This window comes from Sus scrofa, chromosome 4 (genome assembly GCF_000003025.6).
Source record: "Sus scrofa isolate TJ Tabasco breed Duroc chromosome 4, Sscrofa11.1, whole genome shotgun sequence".
Taxonomy (NCBI): Eukaryota; Metazoa; Chordata; class Mammalia; order Artiodactyla; family Suidae; genus Sus; species Sus scrofa.
Window position 1 is genome coordinate 50,447,392 of NC_010446.5, and position 17,829 is coordinate 50,465,220.

Below are 17,829 nucleotides of genomic sequence, written 5' to 3' on the forward strand. Positions count from 1 at the left end.
AGAAATACATTCTATATTAGGAATTAAATAGTATTTTTTTGTGTGGCATAAAGCCTAAAACTCTAGCTATCATATAAGTACTTGCTTAGTGAAATATGTTATTTCTAAATGAATATATTTTTGGAATATCTTCCTAAATAATCTAGAAAAGTTCATGTTATTAGAAAAAATTTCAGGCATCTTTACATTCCTATCACAAAACTGAAGATTAAGAAAGACCGTACAATAAGAGAAGTGTAGGTATAGGTACATAAAATTTAATCAGTTTTAAGCACATTTAAGTAATGTATCATAAGTAGCCACACTTACCAGTATCACTGGCAGGCTCAGATGTGAGTGGTTTTGGAGCTGGTGTGTTTTTGGGTCTGGCAGCAACCTGAGATGGGGATGAAGGTGTGTTGTCTCCATTAACTATGTATGAACAGCATGAGTTTTGTACCACAGTGTTTGCAGGTACATGGTCATCTATTCCATTAGTACCTTCAGCAGCCGATCTTTAAAAAAAAAAAAAAAAAAAAAAGCCTTATTTTAATAAATTGAGTAAATTAAATAACTTTTCATCAGAATTTTCATAAGAAATACTTACCAAGTTCTTCACATTCAAGCAAAATGACAGGTACAGAGAGCAATGATTAAAAGATATACTTTGATTACTTTAATGGCTACACCCATGGTATATGGGAGTTCCCATGCCAGGGACTGAATCCAAGCCACAGCCACAACCTATGCTGCAGATGCAGCAATGCCAGATCCTTTAACCCACTGCACTGGGCCTGGGGATTGAACCCAGGCCCCTACAACAACCTGAGCCACTGCAGTTGGATTCTTAACCCATTATGCCACAGCAGGAACCCCTTGATTACTTTTAACATTTTACTTTTTGCTTTTTACATTTTTATTACTTTTATTAAAGTTTAAATTACTTTCAGTTCTAAGTTTATCCACACTGTCAGATAAATGTACATTGAAGTATTTATTTTAAAATGCTCTGAAAGTATTTTCAAAAAGGCCATGAAACTGATACAATTCAATTCCAAATTATTGGAATTTTATGAATACTGGAAAATAAGCACAAGTCTTCAAATCTTTTTTTTTTTTTTTTTTTTTTTTTGTCTTTTTGTCTTTTTGCTATTTCTTTGGGCCGCTCCCGCGGCATATGGAGGTTCCCAGGCTAGGGGTCCAATCGGAGCTGTAGCCACTGGCCTACGCCAGAGCCACAGCAATGCAGGATCCGAGCCCGAGCCGCGTCTGCAACCTACACCACAGCTCACGGCAACGCCGGATCGTTAACCCACTGAGCAAGGCCAGGGACCGAATCCGCAACCTCATGGTTCCTAGTCAGATTCGTTAACCACTGCGCCACGACGGGAACTCCAAGTCTTCAAATCTTGATTACAAATTATTAAGAACCAGCACTAAAATAATGAAAATATGATGATCAGAAAAAGCCAAATATTATATCCCAGGGTTAGAAGAATTTATAGTGCATACATAACTGCAATATAAATAAAATAGATATACAACTACAAAGTCAAACATTTGAAATCTTATTGGCAGCGGAAAGGGAACTTGGCAGTATCATGTAAGGGACCAGGAGAGTTTTTCCAAATACAGAGGTCATCCTGCATCTGTTCTCCACAGAGCAGCCTTAATTAAAAAAAAAAAAAAAAAAAAAAAATCAGATCACATCTCAGTCTTCTCTCTCTCTCTCTCTGATCTATTTCTCTCCAAGCTCCCTCTTATTCACCTCTTGTTCACCTTGCAGCAGACAGTATATCAAGTTTACTGTATATGAAAAACATGCTAAAAATCCTTCAAATGTTTGTTACAAGTTATTATATACAGGGAGTAAAATTATAATGACTTACTAGAGTATCAAAAAAAGATTAAATGTTACATTCTAGAGATAGAAAAATCTGCAGAGCATAAACTGACTAGAAATAAACTCTGGGTCTATTCTCTTGCTATTTCCTCTGCTGGAATGCTCATCCCTCAAAACTCTGCATGAATGATATATTTTTGGCCTTTTAATTTTAGCTCAAATTGCACTTTCTCATTGATGACGCCTTGACATTTCTATTTCAAACAAGCTCTTTTCCATTCCTGTCGCTCTGTCCTGTGTTTCAATGACTTGATAGTTCTTATTGCTACTTCCAATTAGCTGATTTATTTCTTCACTTGTTTACCATCTACCTCTATCCCATCAGAATGAAAATGTCACAGGAATAGGACCAGCATCCTCAGTGCTTGGACTAGTGTCTGGCATCAAACAGGCACTCAATATGAACAAATGAATGAATGCCACTCTCTTTTCCCTCATCACCTATATATTTGGAATGAGATGTATTCAGGAACTTTAGGCAGGTAAAGTCTGAAAAAAGCTCCCAAGTGATTCTGATTTGTACATCCTTCCCCAAGCCACCCAGCAAGGACCAGTGATCCCAGAATCCAAGTAAAAGAACCCAACTAAAATTCTCCTGGTCTTGTAAAACTAATCTTTGATTCAAAATGTGTTACTATGTAATAAACAATACTAGATTTTAGGTTGGTAGTGATTCATTCAAGCCCCTTTACTTAACTAAAATTGTATTTCAAAACTCATAAAAACAAATATATATATATATATATATATATATATGCACACACACACAAACACAGGCTAATATATTTTAATCTACCAAATTGTTGTACTGTTTCAGTCAATTTTCTCAATGTAAATTATAATATGGACGCTAAATAAATATATTTATTTAAGCCAAATATATATTCAGAAGAAATACTTATCTATTCAAGTGCTCTATGAAAATTATATAATAGTAATTTAGGAGTAATGATATTAGTAACTTTATAGATTAATCAAAGTCACACTTTGTCATACATATATCACCAGCATGCTTTTTCAAAAGGAGTAAGTCAATTTCACGGCAGTATGTTTTCATGTTTTCAGGTGTTCATTTCATTACATTTGACCTATTACATGCTTTTATTCTAATTTAAATGATTTCAAACAGAAAGTCTCTGCTGGAGTTCCCACTGTGGCTCAATGGGTTAATAATCGGACTGTGGTTGCTTGGGTCACTGCTGAGGTGCAGGTTTGATCCCTGGCCTAGCACAGTGGGTTAAAGGATCTGGCACTGCTACAGATGTGACATAGGTTGCAGCTGCAGCAGATTCAATCCCTGGCCCAGGAACTTCCATATGCCACAGATAAGGCCATAAACAAAAAGGGAAGAAGGAAGGAAGGTTGGAAAGAAAGAAAGAGAGAGAGAGAGAGAAAGAAAGAAAGAAAGAGAGAGAAAAGAGGAAGAAAGAAAGAGTCTATCAATCACCATCAAATGTGAATGTATGAGAGTTGTTGAGATGGCAGGGTGATCTCTGAGAGGATACCACAATCTTTGCAACATCTACCTTCTAGTGATTACAGGAAGCTGCCAATTCAGACAGCAATAATATAACCATCTTCCCACATAATCTGATTCTATTTACTGTGATACAATATGCCTAAATACAGATTTTAAAAAGTCATTTTGAAAAAAAAAAAGTACTGACAAATGAACCTTATGCTAAGAAAAAGCAGCCAGTAACAGAAGGTCAAGTATTACATGATACCATTTACAGGAAATGGCCAGATCAAGCAAATCCATTGAGACAGAAAGCTTAGTGGCTGCCAGGAGCTGGGAGGAGAGAAGAATGGAGAGTGATTGCTCATGGGTACCCTCTTTTTGAGGGTGATGAGAATTAGACAGTGGTGATGGTCACACAACTCAGATTAAAAACCATTGCAATATATGCTTCATCCTTAAATATATATATTATATCTCAATGAAGTTGTTTAAAAAAAAAAAAAACTACTTTGAAAGGAATTCAACCAAATAGCACGCCTAGATAAAAAGCTTTTAAATTCTATGGCAAACTCTAAACTAGGGTTATAGTTTAAACCTCTAACATGGGAAATCTTAGATTACTTTGCCACGAATACTAAGATAAAACATTCTACCTGGTGGTTGTCCTTGCTGAAGGCTCTCCATTTTCATGTAAGGCATCACCATTTTGCTGTATTTCTACTGAATGACAAAAAAGAGAGAAACTAGGTTTTATATACTTCTTGCTGGGTTTTTTTTTCCCCTCAAATTTTAAATGCACATAGAGTGAGCTTACTGGTTGGAGATGAGTTGCGGTTTGTTATATTTTCTTGGTCAATCACCAGTCCATCAAGCACTACTGTTAATTCACCAGTTTGCACTACACCGTTCTTGGTTTCCAAGGAAAGTTTTAATTGTTCTTTCACTCTTTCCACTAAGGAAAAAATTAAAAAAAAAAGGTAAAAGGTTTTGTTACATACAGAGAGGTATTTTAGAAATCAAAATTATGTAAATTCAGTGTTTGATGGCTACATGTGGAAGGATTTGTGTTTTTATCAGTAGAACCTTCTATACTACAACAGGGTCACTTTCATATCTAGTTGAATAACTCCAATTCCTCTACCACATACTTTCATTATCATCTTTAATTCCTCCTTTGCACAGTTTAAATCTCAGAGAACAAATGAATAGCAGTACGTTCAACAAATGCCTGAACTTATTCTTTGGTCCAAGGTACCACATTAGACTTACGGTTGAGGCAAAATTTTTGCAGGAGAATTAGGGGATTTGGTTCCTAATTCTAGCTGTACTTTAATTAGGTAGTTAAACTACTTAAAGCCTCAGTTTCTTCATTACAAAACAGAGACAACAAGAGCATCAAATTGAAGAGACTGTCATAATGACCAAATGAAAAACCATATGGAAAATTCTTGGTACCACATCTGACACACAGTTAAGTGCTCAGTAAATGGTAATAGTTTATTATTTCTTTTTCATGTAAGGGCCAAATATTTCTCCCTATTATTAAGATATCTATTCTTGCATGATAGAGGATAATGTGAGAAGAAGAAAGTATATATGTCTTTGTGACTGGGTCACTTTGCTGTACAGCAGAAAATTGACACAACACTATAAACCAACTATAATGGAAAAAATAAAAATCATTTAAGAATTAAAAAAAGAAAAAAGATACTTATTCTTACTTAAACTAAGTCACTCTGCTTCAACCTCTTCTATCCTACAGAATGAATATATATATATATATATATATATATATATATCAAAAGTTATTAGTGATTCCTTTATTATCCAAAAAGAGGCCAAATATTTCAATCTGACGTTCACTTATAAAATCATGGAACAGGGAGTTCCCATCGTGGCTCAGTGGTTGACGAATCCGACTAGGAACCATGAGGTTGCAGGTTCGATCCGTGGCCTTGCTCAGTGGGTTAAGGATCTGGCATTGCCGTGAGCTGTGGTGTAGGTTACAGGCTCGGCTCGGATCCTGCGTTGCTGTGGCCCTGGTGCAGGCCGGCGGCTACAGCTCCAATTCGACCCCTAGCCTGGGAACCTCCATATGCTGAGGGTGCGGCCCTAGAAAAGGCAAAAAGACAAAAATAAAATAAAATAAAATTAAATTAAATTAAATTAAAATAAAATCATGGAACATACTTCTTTTCAGATTATGTCCTTGACTTTGGTCTTTCCTATATTTAATAAAGTTGGGATTTTTTTCCATTTACCAAATACCTAACATAAACATACTAATTATGCAAGCACAGAAATGACAAAAAAGCATGGAACCATTAATTGCTAGACAGCAATCCTTTGCAAAAAATTTAAGAACTATGTAATAAAGAAAACCTTGTAGAATACTTATCACAGCCATCTGCACTACCATAAACCTCATTCCCACTCACAAAATCAACATTAATAAAAGCAGTTACAGAAACTAGAGGAAATATCAAAGTACAAAAAAAAAATCCTACTAAAGCATGAATTTTAGCTTTAGATGCTAACAATATATACTGACCATTCTATTTCATTTCTGTCACCCTTCTCTATTCAAAGTATCAGGGGAGTTCCCGTTGTGGCTCAGTGGTAACGAACCCGACTAGCATCCATGAGGAAGAGGGTTTGATCCCTGACCTCACTCAGTGGGTTAAGGATCTGACGTTGCAGTGAGCTATGGTGCAAGTCGCAGACGTGGCTTGGATCTGGTGTTAACTGTGGCTGGAGGTACAAGCCAGCAGCTACAACTCTGATGTGACCCCTAGCCTGGGAACTTCCATATGCTGTGGGTGCAGCCCCCAAAAAAGGCAAAAAAAAAGTATCTGAAATTTGGAGGTTTAGCATTTGTTCTTACAATATTTAGCTGTTTGAGTAGAATAAGAATTAATTAAGAATAAGAATAGCCTTTCAAAATCCCTTTAGAGTGGGTCTCTTCATGGTAAATTCTCTCATTTTTTTACCTGTAAATGTCTGGATTCCCATCCTTGAAAGATCTGTTGGGCACGTAACTTTACACTGATAACGGTTCTCTCAACTCTTTAAAGATATTTTTCCACTATCTTCTCTACTATAACTGCTGACTATGCAAATCTAATTTATAAATCTTTGCAAAAGATCTGTTTTTCTCTATAGCTACTTTTTTGTCTTTGATATCATGCATTTCACTCTGATGAAGGCATAACTTTTTTTTAATCATCTTGCTTCAGGTATTATGAATCCATGGATTTATTTTTCATCAGTGTTCAAAAACATATAGCCATTATCCTTTACTCCACCTTCTATTCCAGGGGTCAGCAAACTATATAGACCATAGGTCAAATCTAGCTCGTAACCAGTTTTTGTAAATAAGGTTTTATTTGAACACAGCCCATGGTTATTCATTTACATACTTCCTATGGCTACTTTCCCACTACAACGGAAGACATGAAGAGCTGGTGCAATAGAGATAGTATGGTCTGCAAAGCCTAAATATTTACCACTTGGCCCTTTATAGAAAATGTTTGCCAACCTCTGCTCATGGATAGCTTCTTAAAATTTGTAATAACCTTTGATGACAACTTCACTCTCTGATAATAACCTAAGGGTTAATAAACTAAGGCTTTAGCATGGGCAGGGTCTATTTCTAATTCTGTAGTCTAGACTACAGAAGTCCAAGCTCAGCTCCCCTCTCTGGCTGTCAGCCAAAAGCTCAGTATCCTGAAAATTGAGCTTAGTACCAGCCACTATTCTATTCTGTTCATGAGGTTTTCTTTACTTTTTTTTTTTTTTTTTTTTTTTGGAAGAAGGGAAGCCTTTGGAGACCATCCTTATCTCTTTGCAAAATCATCAATGCCACAAAAACTTGTCCCATCCAGGACCTAATTTTTCTGCAATGGAAGGTTATTTATAACCTCTAGCCTTTCACAATCTTAAACATGGAAGACTGGGATATAACATTTCTGAGTCATACAATTGGGAGGACTATCACATAAATAATTATCATCTGTGTGTGGAAGGGTGTGAGGAGGCAGAATATGAGGGTATTATTCTATTTCAGTATAAGCAGACATATTCATCCATTCAATATGTGAATGCCTAATCTGTGCCAGATACTGCACTCTGGCAAAGTAGGATAAAGTCTGAGCAACCTAAAGTAGACCTCTTTTCTATCTCTACTTCACTGATTTCCTTCAATGGACTTACACCAGAATTTGGGGGGAGGAGGGTCCACCTTCCCAACTAAACTGAAGCCTCCAACAGAGCAGAGATCCTGCTCATCTAATTCAGTGATGTATTCTCAGTCTCTGACAGAAGGAAGGTACTTAACATTTAAAATAAAGATAGGGTTATCCTGAGGAAGCTTACAAGGCAGCAGCTGATTTTTCTCTACCTCCTAGACATTCCCCCGTAGTTTTAATTGGACCACAGAACAATCTGAACCTGAGTCTCTAAGAAGCTACATATATGACTAGATAATTTATCCTTTCTTCATGGACTTGTTAAAAACATATTCTGTCCCTACAAAAAACAAAAGATCTTCAAAAATCTTGGTTTTCATGGCACTTTACAAAATTAGATTTAGCTCAGAATTGCATTCTGAAGCTATTTTTGAACACTGCTTGCACACTGTATTATCTATTGCTAAGTAACATACTATCCTAAAATTTAGTCACTTAAAATAACAATAACCACTCCTTATTGGTCATGGTTTCTGTTGGCCAAGAATTTGGGAGGGGTGGGAAATCTGCCTAAAAGGTAGCTCTTACACACAGCTGACAAGCAGGTGCTGTCTGCTGAGAACAAGCCTCAGTTCCTCTCCACCTGAGACCTGCAGGGCTTGTCAAGTCTTCACAATGGTGACTGGTTTCTAAGCTTCCAGGGCAAATGTTGAAGTATCTTCACTGAGCAAGTCTTAGAGGTCATACACCATCACTTCTGCATGTCCTACCTGTAACACGGGCCATCTAAGCTTCAATGTGGGAAGGGAATTCACAAATGTATGAAACAGCAAAAGGTAGGGATGCATAAGGGCCACTGTGGAGGCTGGCCAACATGCACACAGATATGCTTGTAACAGAAATTTAGAAAGCAACAAGTGCATTAGGTTACAAATGCTTGTGAGTAACAGTCCCAAGAAAAACCGGGTTTTCTGAATCTTAGGTCTTTCCATTACATCATGAGTCAATACGTAATAACTCACAAAGTTCCCACTTCCTGTCATGCAACAAAATAAATTTCAGAATTTATATAAGAAATTAAAGTAAAAATAAAGTAGTAAATGTGGGTGAAAATTAGATAACTAAAGACTGGAAAGGATTCTTTGAGAATAATAACAATGAAAAACGAATAAACTGTAATGACTGAAATAATGTTATAGTTCTATAAATCAAAACAGGATAAAAAAATAAAGAGGGAAATGATTAACTGGGAAAAAATAGTAAGTGCTTTTATAAATCAATGAGGGGAAAAAAGGAACAACCTAATTTTTAAAAATGCACAGATTATAGAAAATCACAAATGATAAAATACAATCAATATCTGATGTTACTAATAATTAAAGAAATATTTTGATAAGAAAAATATTTATCTACCAGTGTGGCAAATATTTCCAAATTGGCACTCTCATATGCTACATTTTGTGTACAAATCATATAACTTTTTAGGAAGGCAACTAGACAGCTATGCATAGCTAGAGGCTTAAACCTGGTCATTCTCTCTGCCCTAATAATTTCAATGCTAAAAACCTTTCTAAAGATAGAACTGCATTTATACCACCAGTTCTGAAAATATTACTTGTTCAAAACTTGGCTTTAAAATATCTTAGTTTGTGTTGATACTAAGTGAATTGTAAAAAGAGAACTTAAGACTTAGTAATAAACTAAACAAATAACTCGTATTAGTTAAGTAAACAAGACCAAAAGCAAAATTTCTAATATTATTTGACTATGCTCTGTCTTCTATCATAAATAACACATTTCACTACTGTGTTTTCCTACCATGTGATTTAAAGAGATAATTTTTCACTGTAAATCATTTTTGACATAATTCAATTTGATCTTAATGGATTGCAAAATATATTTTTTGACAAAAGCTACCTACATCAAAAAAAAAAAAAAGAAAAAAAAAAAAAGAAAAATCCTCAGTGTAATTTCCAGTATTTGAAAGACAGCCATGTGACTCCTCTTTGGAGTGTCTAAAGCGACTCTGTCAGTTTCAAAACTGAAATATAAAGTTCTGTATTCATGCCAACCTTGGAATTAGCTGCACTACCTTTAGACTTTTCACCAAGAATACAATGAAAAAGATCTTTTCCTTGACCAAACTCTAGTCAGGCTCCTCTCAGGCATCTTTCTCAACTAGGCCTCAAACTTGGCCTTAAAATCTGCAAACTGGAGCTCCCATCATGGAACAGCGGAAATGAATCCAATTAGGAACCATGAAGTTGTGGGTTCGATCCCTGGCCTTGCTCAGTGGGTTAATGATCTGGAGTTGCCGTGAGTGTAGGTCACAGATGCAGCTTGGATCCCACGTTGCTCTCACTATGGTATAGGCCGGCTGCTAGAGCTCTGATTAGACCCCTAACCTGGGAACCTCCATATGCTGTAGATGTGGCCCTAAAAAAGACAAAAATAAATAAATAAAAACTGCAAACTCTCAGCACAGAAGATTTCATCTACCCCACTCCTTCCAATATTAAGAGACTTTAGTAAACACTAATATAGTTCTAACAATTCAAGGATGACCCTAGTCTACCCTGAAAGAATTTGCTGGTTGTTACAACATCACTGATATGTCCCCAACCACCATTTCTAAGAGCATTTATTAAGAAGGGTGGATTATTAATGGTGGATCCTTCCTCTTTCCCTCTGAGATGTACATGTGTCTTCTACTCAGGAGTGTCAAGGACCTGAAAGCCGTTCCTCCAAAATATTATCAGGAAGGACAGGGCCTTGGTCTCAGTCTCTGCAGGAGAACAGAATTCTAAACCAGCAGAGAAGCTGGCCTACTTGCATTTACACTGATCGACCCTGGCCTGATTTATCTGGCTTCCATTCACCACCCCCTCTACTCCCTTGATCTCCCTTTGAAAGGCCCAGTTACCTCTGTATAATTTAAGTTTTGAGATCAGACCAACCTGGACCCTCTTCCTTATTGCAAGAGTATATTACTGATTAAAATCTGTGATTATCACTTTAGTTAGTGTCTGGTTTTGTTTATCCTTAACAATAGAGGGATTTTTCCTCTGCAATTTTAGAACAGTAGGTTTGAGCGGAAGACTTCAGATAACACTATCTAGTGCTAGTGACATAAAGAAAAAGAGCCAAAGACAGCACATATCTCTGCAGAGCCAATTAAATAATTTCCATAATTTAGAATGGTGTTCAAGTGATCTGAACACATAACTAAAGGCTCAGGTGCAAATGAAGGCTTAAATCCACAACATTCTGAGACAATGTATTAGAGGACTACATGGGTTTTGATGCCATCCAACTAGGCTTATTACAGGAAACAAATGAAGGCTAAGGACTTGCAGAATCACTAGGATTTATTTATGAAAAAGTGAAAGCATTTCTCTAGTAAGCTGCAGTTGGATTTTTACTGGGATAATAAAATGGTTTCATGTTAGTTTAGGTGTGGGCTTTATTTAAGGCGATGGATGGCTGGTAACAACTCATATTTCACCACGAAAGCTAAATAAGTAACTATCCTCAAATACAGAAGAAATACCTATTCAAATGAATTAATCCTCCGCTCTTACCCTAAAAATATCAGGATAAGCAATACATAAAAACATGAATTTATGAGAAGAAAATGTCAAGGCCTCTTAGTATAGGAAGAATTAGCCTCATAAATTTGAAGACAGACAATGTCCAAGTGCCAAACCAAGAGGCTGAATCAAAGGCCCCCAAGGATTTTACCAAGTATGAGTGTATTTTTAGAACCATATTAATTTTCTATTACTTTTACTCAATATTAAGCAACTAAGAATAAGAAAACCTGTGCTCTAGCCAAAACTCTGTAATTACTTCTGTTCTTCAGCAAGTCATTTAGATTAAGTTATTTACTCAATGAGTGCCTGGGATCTATGCTCAAAGGTTTCTTCTGCCTTTAAAGTACTATGATTCTATCATCATGGATTTAATTTCTTGAAATTAATTTACTTTCCTTTTGTTGTAGGCTGAATTGTGTTCCCCCCACCACCTCACACCTATCCCACTGTCATACATTTTAAGTCCTAACCTCTGGGACCCCAGAAGCTGTCTATATTTGGAAACAGGATCTTTAAAAAGGTAATTAAGGGAGTTCCCGTCGTGGCGCAGTGGTTAACGAATCCGACTAGGAACCATGAGGTTGCGGGTTCGGTCCCTGCCCTTGCTCAGTGGGTTAACGATCCGGCGTTGCTGTGAGCTGTGGTGTAGGTTGCAGACTTGGCTCGGATCCTGCGTTGCTGTGGCTCTGGCGTAGGCCGGTGGCTACAGCTCCGATTCAACCCCTAGCCTGGGAACCTCCATATGCCGCGGGAACGGCCCAAGAAATAGCAACAACAACAACAAAAGACAAAAGACAAAAAAAAAAAAGGTAATTAAGGTGTTCCAGTTGTGGCTCTGCGGTTGGCAAACCCGACTAGCATCTATGAGGATGAGGGTTTGATCCCCGGCCTTGCTCAGTGGGTCAGCAATCCAGCATTGCTGTGAGCTGTGGTGTAGGTCACAGACACAGCTAGGATCCCACATTGCTGTGGCTGTGGTGTATGCTGGTGGCTACAGCTCTGATTCAACCCCTAGCCTGGGAACTTCCATATGCCATGGGTGTGGCCTAAAAAGACAAAAGACAAAAAAAAAAAAGTAATTAAGTGGCCCTAATCCAATATGACAAGTGTCCTTTTAAGAAGAGGAAATTTGGACACAGAAACACACACAGGGAAGACCTTGTGAAGATACAAGTTGAAATAATGCCTAGAGTATACAGGATGCTGCTATTGCTACAATTTCTGAAGCCACTCACTTCAGCTATATGTGAATGTTTATAAAACTTTATTTTTCCACAGAGCATATTCTGCTCAATTAAATCATAAGCAATAACTTTAAGTTTATACAATTTAAAAGAGTTTCATTTCCAAGTATTACAATCTTCCTACAAGATCATTTTGGCAGATAAATATTATAATCTTTGTATAGAAAGCAATTATAATCTTCATATGAAGGTTCAGCACAATCTAATACAACAGAATTGGAAACAATCTAAATGGCAACAGTAGGAGGATGGTTTAAAAAACACAGTAAGTGCTAAAACATTATGAAACTACTAAAATTAGCTTTCAAAGAATACCACCAAAATATACCGGGAAAGGCATATGATAGAACATTAAGAGAAAAAAGCAGAATATGATTCCAATTATTATATAAATATACATGTAGACAAAATTCATCAAAATATTAGCAATTATCACCTCTGGGTTGTGAGAGTATGAGAAATGATAATTGTACTAAAAGAGGCCCCATGCATATGCTTAATCCAGGGCAGAAATAGCAGATAAACAGGTGAAACCAAATATTCAATTCTGAAATAACATAGGTTAACTGAGTTATTATATTTTTACAGAAATAATGCCATAGAGCCCAGAAAAAAGTAAAAAACCCAGTCCCATCAGACCCAACAAGGTATTACACGCTTTTAAGATCTACTATTTATTTCTGTAACCAAGATGAAATGAATGACCAAAAGCCATGACAAAGCAAAGAATTAAACTTTCAATTCCTAAGAGAAAATTAAAAAAAAAATCAGTATACATAAAAATTAGTATGGCTTTTACATTTTCTTGACTCATACCTTCTTATGGCCAAAAATTACACCAAAAACAGATTTTTCAGTTATATGTGGAATTTTTTTTTGTTAAAAACAAAACAGGAGTTCCTGTTGTGGCTCAGCAGCAATGAACCAAACTAGTATCAATGAGGATGTGGGTTCTATCCCTAGCTTCACACAGTGGGCTAAGGATCCAGTGTTGCCATGAGTTGTGGTGGTGTAGGTTGCAAATGCAGCTGGGATTCTGAGCTGCTATGGCTGTGGCATAGGCCAGCAGCTGCAGCTCCAACTACACCCCTAGCTTGGGAACCTCTATATGCTGCAGATATAGCCCTAAAAAGCATAAAAAACAAAAAACAAAACAAAACACTTATAAAAAATTGATTTAGTTTAAAAATAAGCTTTTTAATTCTTAACCTAATACATCTTTTAGAAATAAGAAAATTTCTAAGGAAATAAGATGAACATAAAGATTTACAGTAGTATTGGTTTGAATGAACTATTTGAAACTGCCTAAATAGCAAATAACAAGAGATCAGTTAATCCATAAACTAGAACTCCAGATTTTAATATTCTTTGGATCACACAATATTCTGAGAATTTGATAAGAGCAATGAACTCTCTAGTCAGGATTAGAAATATTTCTATATATACCCCCAAATTTTTGCATACAATGAATGATCAGAAGTTTAGAAATAACTGAAGCTTACTTAGACTACTTTAAGAATCCCTAGGCTAAAAAATTTAATACCGTAGAATGGTTATGCTCATATTATATCCTTAAATGAAAAAAAAAAAAAAAAAAAGAGGATAAACCTATAGCTACAAAAAAGAAAAAAGCATTGGTTTGTTTTCTATGAACAAGAAAAGGAGATCAAATTATTAGGAGTGGTTATCCTTGGACAGTAAACATTATAGTTTTTATATTCCTCTATGATTTTCTATATTATCCATATTTTTAAATAATGAGCTCGTTACATAATAAACAAGGAAATTTAAGAGTTATAATTTATTTTGTACAATCAAAATTGTTATTGGCCAAAAAACAGAGTAGAGTAGATTCAGATAATAATTTTTTTTTTCAGATTTTCAAGTAGATGATCACTGATAACAGGGTATACTCATAGATGACTGGGATTATTTTGTATAAATTTGTTGGATACAGAAATGCCAGGATTAATATTTCCTTATGTTATAAACTTAAAAGCAATCACAGGCAATAAATGAAGTTCTCCTTTATAAACACAAAACTATTATTTTTGCTTCAGGATATTTTTTCAATGTGTCTAAAATAAACTTTTAAAGAAAAGATTATAACAAAAAACTTACATTTTCTATTGTGTATTAATAGAGCTTGTTTCAAATCTATTGTTGCTCTTCCTAATAATGCATCTGCTTTTAAAGTGTGATGACTCCAAACTCGAAATTCCAAAGTAGTCTGTGGGGTCACATTTCTGCAAGAGTAAAATTGTAACAAAAATATAGGTGCGTACATTTACTTCAATAATTTTAAAAAGCCATGAATTCAGTTTGAGGAGAAAATATTATATGAAATATTAAACTATCTGAATTATAAATGAAAACAATATTTACTTTCAAGTACATTAGGACTTTAATAATCAGATTAATTTTTTAAATAATTAACAAACCAAAGCCAGCAATTCATCAAAAGTCTTCACATCAAAAGACTTCATCATAAACTATTTCTACCTCAACAAATATCTAAAGATTTAAGACAATTGACTGCATTTTTATAATACTTTTACTATAAACAAATTTATAAAATTATACTTCAGAAATGCAAAATAATTTTCCACTCTATTTCTTTTTATGAGACAGTAAGAGAAAATATGGCTATATGGAAAATATTGGTTTATAAAGTGAAAGCAAGGATTATTATGCTTCATCTCTAAAGCAAATAAAATCAACCAATTTTTTTCACACTTAAAATTGTCTAGTCACACCAAAAAATAGCATTCCTTACTTTGAGGTCATCCTACCAAAAAAACCCACAAAGAAACAAAAAACACTACCACCACCAGAAAAACATTCCCAGAAGCACACTCTCTGGAAAATTTTACATTCTTTAAACCAGATACTTACACAGTTAGCTGTTCATCCCATTTTGGATTAGAAGAACTACTGGATTTTGCTGTTTTCTTACTTTCTCCATCTACAACTACTTCTGTATATATTGCTGTTCCAAACCAGTTCTTTTTTCTTTTTAGTTTGGCACTAGAAACTAACAGAAACATGATAATCACTAGTGAATATACTTAACAAGTAGTATAAATCAATAAAAACAGAGTTGTGCTTCTTGTGCAACTCAAACTCTTCTCACTGATAGACGAAGAAACAATACAAAAGGGTTATTGTTAATGCCTGAGAACCATTTGACTTTTTTCAAGTTTCAATGAGATATAATTCACACAGCATATAAATCACCCATTTACACTGCACAATTCAATAGTTTCAATATATTAACAGAGTTGTGCAACTATTACCACAATCAATTTCAAAACGTATTCATTATCCCAAAAGGAATCCCCACACCATTTTTTTTTTTTTGGTCTTTTTGCCATTTCTTGGGTCACTCCTGCGGCATATGGAGGTTCCCAGGTTAGGGGTCCAATTGGAGCTGTAGCCACCGGCCTACGTCAGAGCCACAGCAACGCGGGATCCGAGCCGCGTCTGCAATCTACACCACAGCTCACAGCAACGCCGGATCGTTAACCCACTGAGCAAGGGCAGGGACCGAACCCGCAACCTCATGGTTCCTAGTCGGATTCGTTAACCACTGCGCCACGACGGGAACTCCCAGGAATCCCCACACCATTAAGCAGTCACCCTTGTATTCCATTCCACCTCCTCTCCACCAGACCAAGGCTACTACTGATCTTTGTCTTTACAGATTTGCCTATTCTGGACATGTCATATAAATGGATTCATACAACATATGAGCTTTTGTGACTAGCTTCTTTTACTTAGCATTCCTTCAAAGTTCATCCATGTTGTAGCATCTATCAGTATTTTCACTCATTTTATTGACACATAATATTCCACTGTGTGGGCATACCACTTTTTATTTATCCATTCGGCAGTTGATAAGACACTGGGTAGTTTCCACTTTTTGGCTATTGTGTACAATACTGCTATAAACATTCATGCACAAGTTTCTGTGTGAATCTATGTTTTCACTTCTCATGGCATATACCTAGGAGTGGAATTGTAGGGTCACATGGTAACTCTGTTGAATGACTGCCAGACAATTTTCCACAGTGGCTGTACCATTTTCACCAGCAGAGCATAAGAGTTCTGATTTCTCATCCTTGCCAACCATTAAACTTAATAATGAACTGTATCAAGCATCAAGAGAAAGGTATGTCTTCAGATTCAAAATACCTCTCTCTTAACCTCTCTGTTAAGTAGTATTGATAACCTACCTAACTGAAATTATAAAAACTTTGGCAATTTTCAAAACGCTTTCTCTGGAAAACTTGTTTCAAAAAAAAACAAGATATATGCCGTTTCAAATAAAAACTTTAAAATCAAAACCTGATGATAGGGGTTAATCATAAGAATTAGATTTTAGATCTCCTACACAAAATTCTTCATTCCAAATAAGAGTCACTTCCTCAGTATATGCAGGTCTTATTTATATACTGGAGGAAGGGGAAGGTAGTATCAGATGGTTTCAAAAGCATACAATGTCTTTTCAATAAATAGTGCTGAAACAACTGGACATCCACATGCGAAAAAAAAAAAGAAAAAAAAGAAAAAAGAAAAATCTAAACAGAGACCTTACAACCTCCACATTAACTGAACATGTATCATAGACCTAAGTGCAAAACACAAAACTAATAAAGCTTTTAAAAGATAACACAGGAGAAAACTTAGATGACTTGGGGTATGGCAATGGATGCCTTTTTAGATACAACACCAAAGGCATGGTCCATGAAATAAATAAGTTGCACTTCATTAAAACTCAAAACTTCTGCACTGTGAAAGAAGATGTCAAGAGAATGAAAAGTCAAGACGCAGACTGGAAGAAAATATTTGCAAAAGACACATCTGATAAAGAACTATTGCCCAAAATACACAAAGAACTCTTAAAAGCCAGCAATAAGAAAACAAACAACCTGATGGGCCAAAGACCTTAACAGCACCTCATCAAAGATGATATATGGATAGCAAGTAAACGAATGAAAAGCTCAACATTATTTGTCATCAGGGAAATGACAAACTAAAACAACAATAAGATACTACCACACACATATTAGAATGGTCAAAATTTGGAATACTGGCCACACCAAATGTTGGGGAGGATGTGGAGCAACAGGAACTCTCTCATTCATTGCTGGTGGGGATGTAAAATGGTTCAGTCACTTTGGAAGACAATTTGACCATTTCTTACAAATGGAACATAGGCTTACCAGTAATACATGCACAATATATGTTTCAATGTTACCAATAATTGCACTCCTTGGTATTTACCCAAAGGAGTTGAAAACTTATGTCCACACAAAAACCTGCATCTGGATATTCAGAGCAGCTTGATTCACATAACTGTCAAATTTGAATATAACGAAGATGTCTTTCAGTAGGTGAGTGGATAAACAACGGTGGTATACCCAAACAATGAAATAATATTCAGCACTAAAAAGAAATA

At 35.7% G+C, this 17,829-nt stretch overlaps 1 protein-coding gene across 12 annotated transcripts in view; it reads right to left on the reverse strand.

The window, feature by feature from the left end:
* WWP1 (WW domain containing E3 ubiquitin protein ligase 1) overlaps positions 1-17,829 on the reverse strand; it is a 139,243-nt gene that overhangs the window by 77,320 nt on the left and 44,094 nt on the right. For 10 of the 12 annotated variants that reach the window (XM_013996633.2, XM_021089149.1, XM_013996632.2 and 7 more), the window contains 5 exons: positions 15,264-15,402; positions 14,490-14,614; positions 4,159-4,296; positions 3,998-4,064; positions 310-494 (listed from right to left, as the gene is read on the reverse strand). In XM_013996633.2, the coding sequence (XP_013852087.1) occupies positions 310-494; positions 3,998-4,064; positions 4,159-4,296; positions 14,490-14,614; positions 15,264-15,402 (654 nt within the window). The remainder of the gene's footprint in view (positions 1-309; positions 495-3,997; positions 4,065-4,158; positions 4,297-14,489; positions 14,615-15,263; positions 15,403-17,829) is intronic. The other 2 variants (XM_021089148.1, XM_013996631.2) reach the window with 1 other exon arrangement.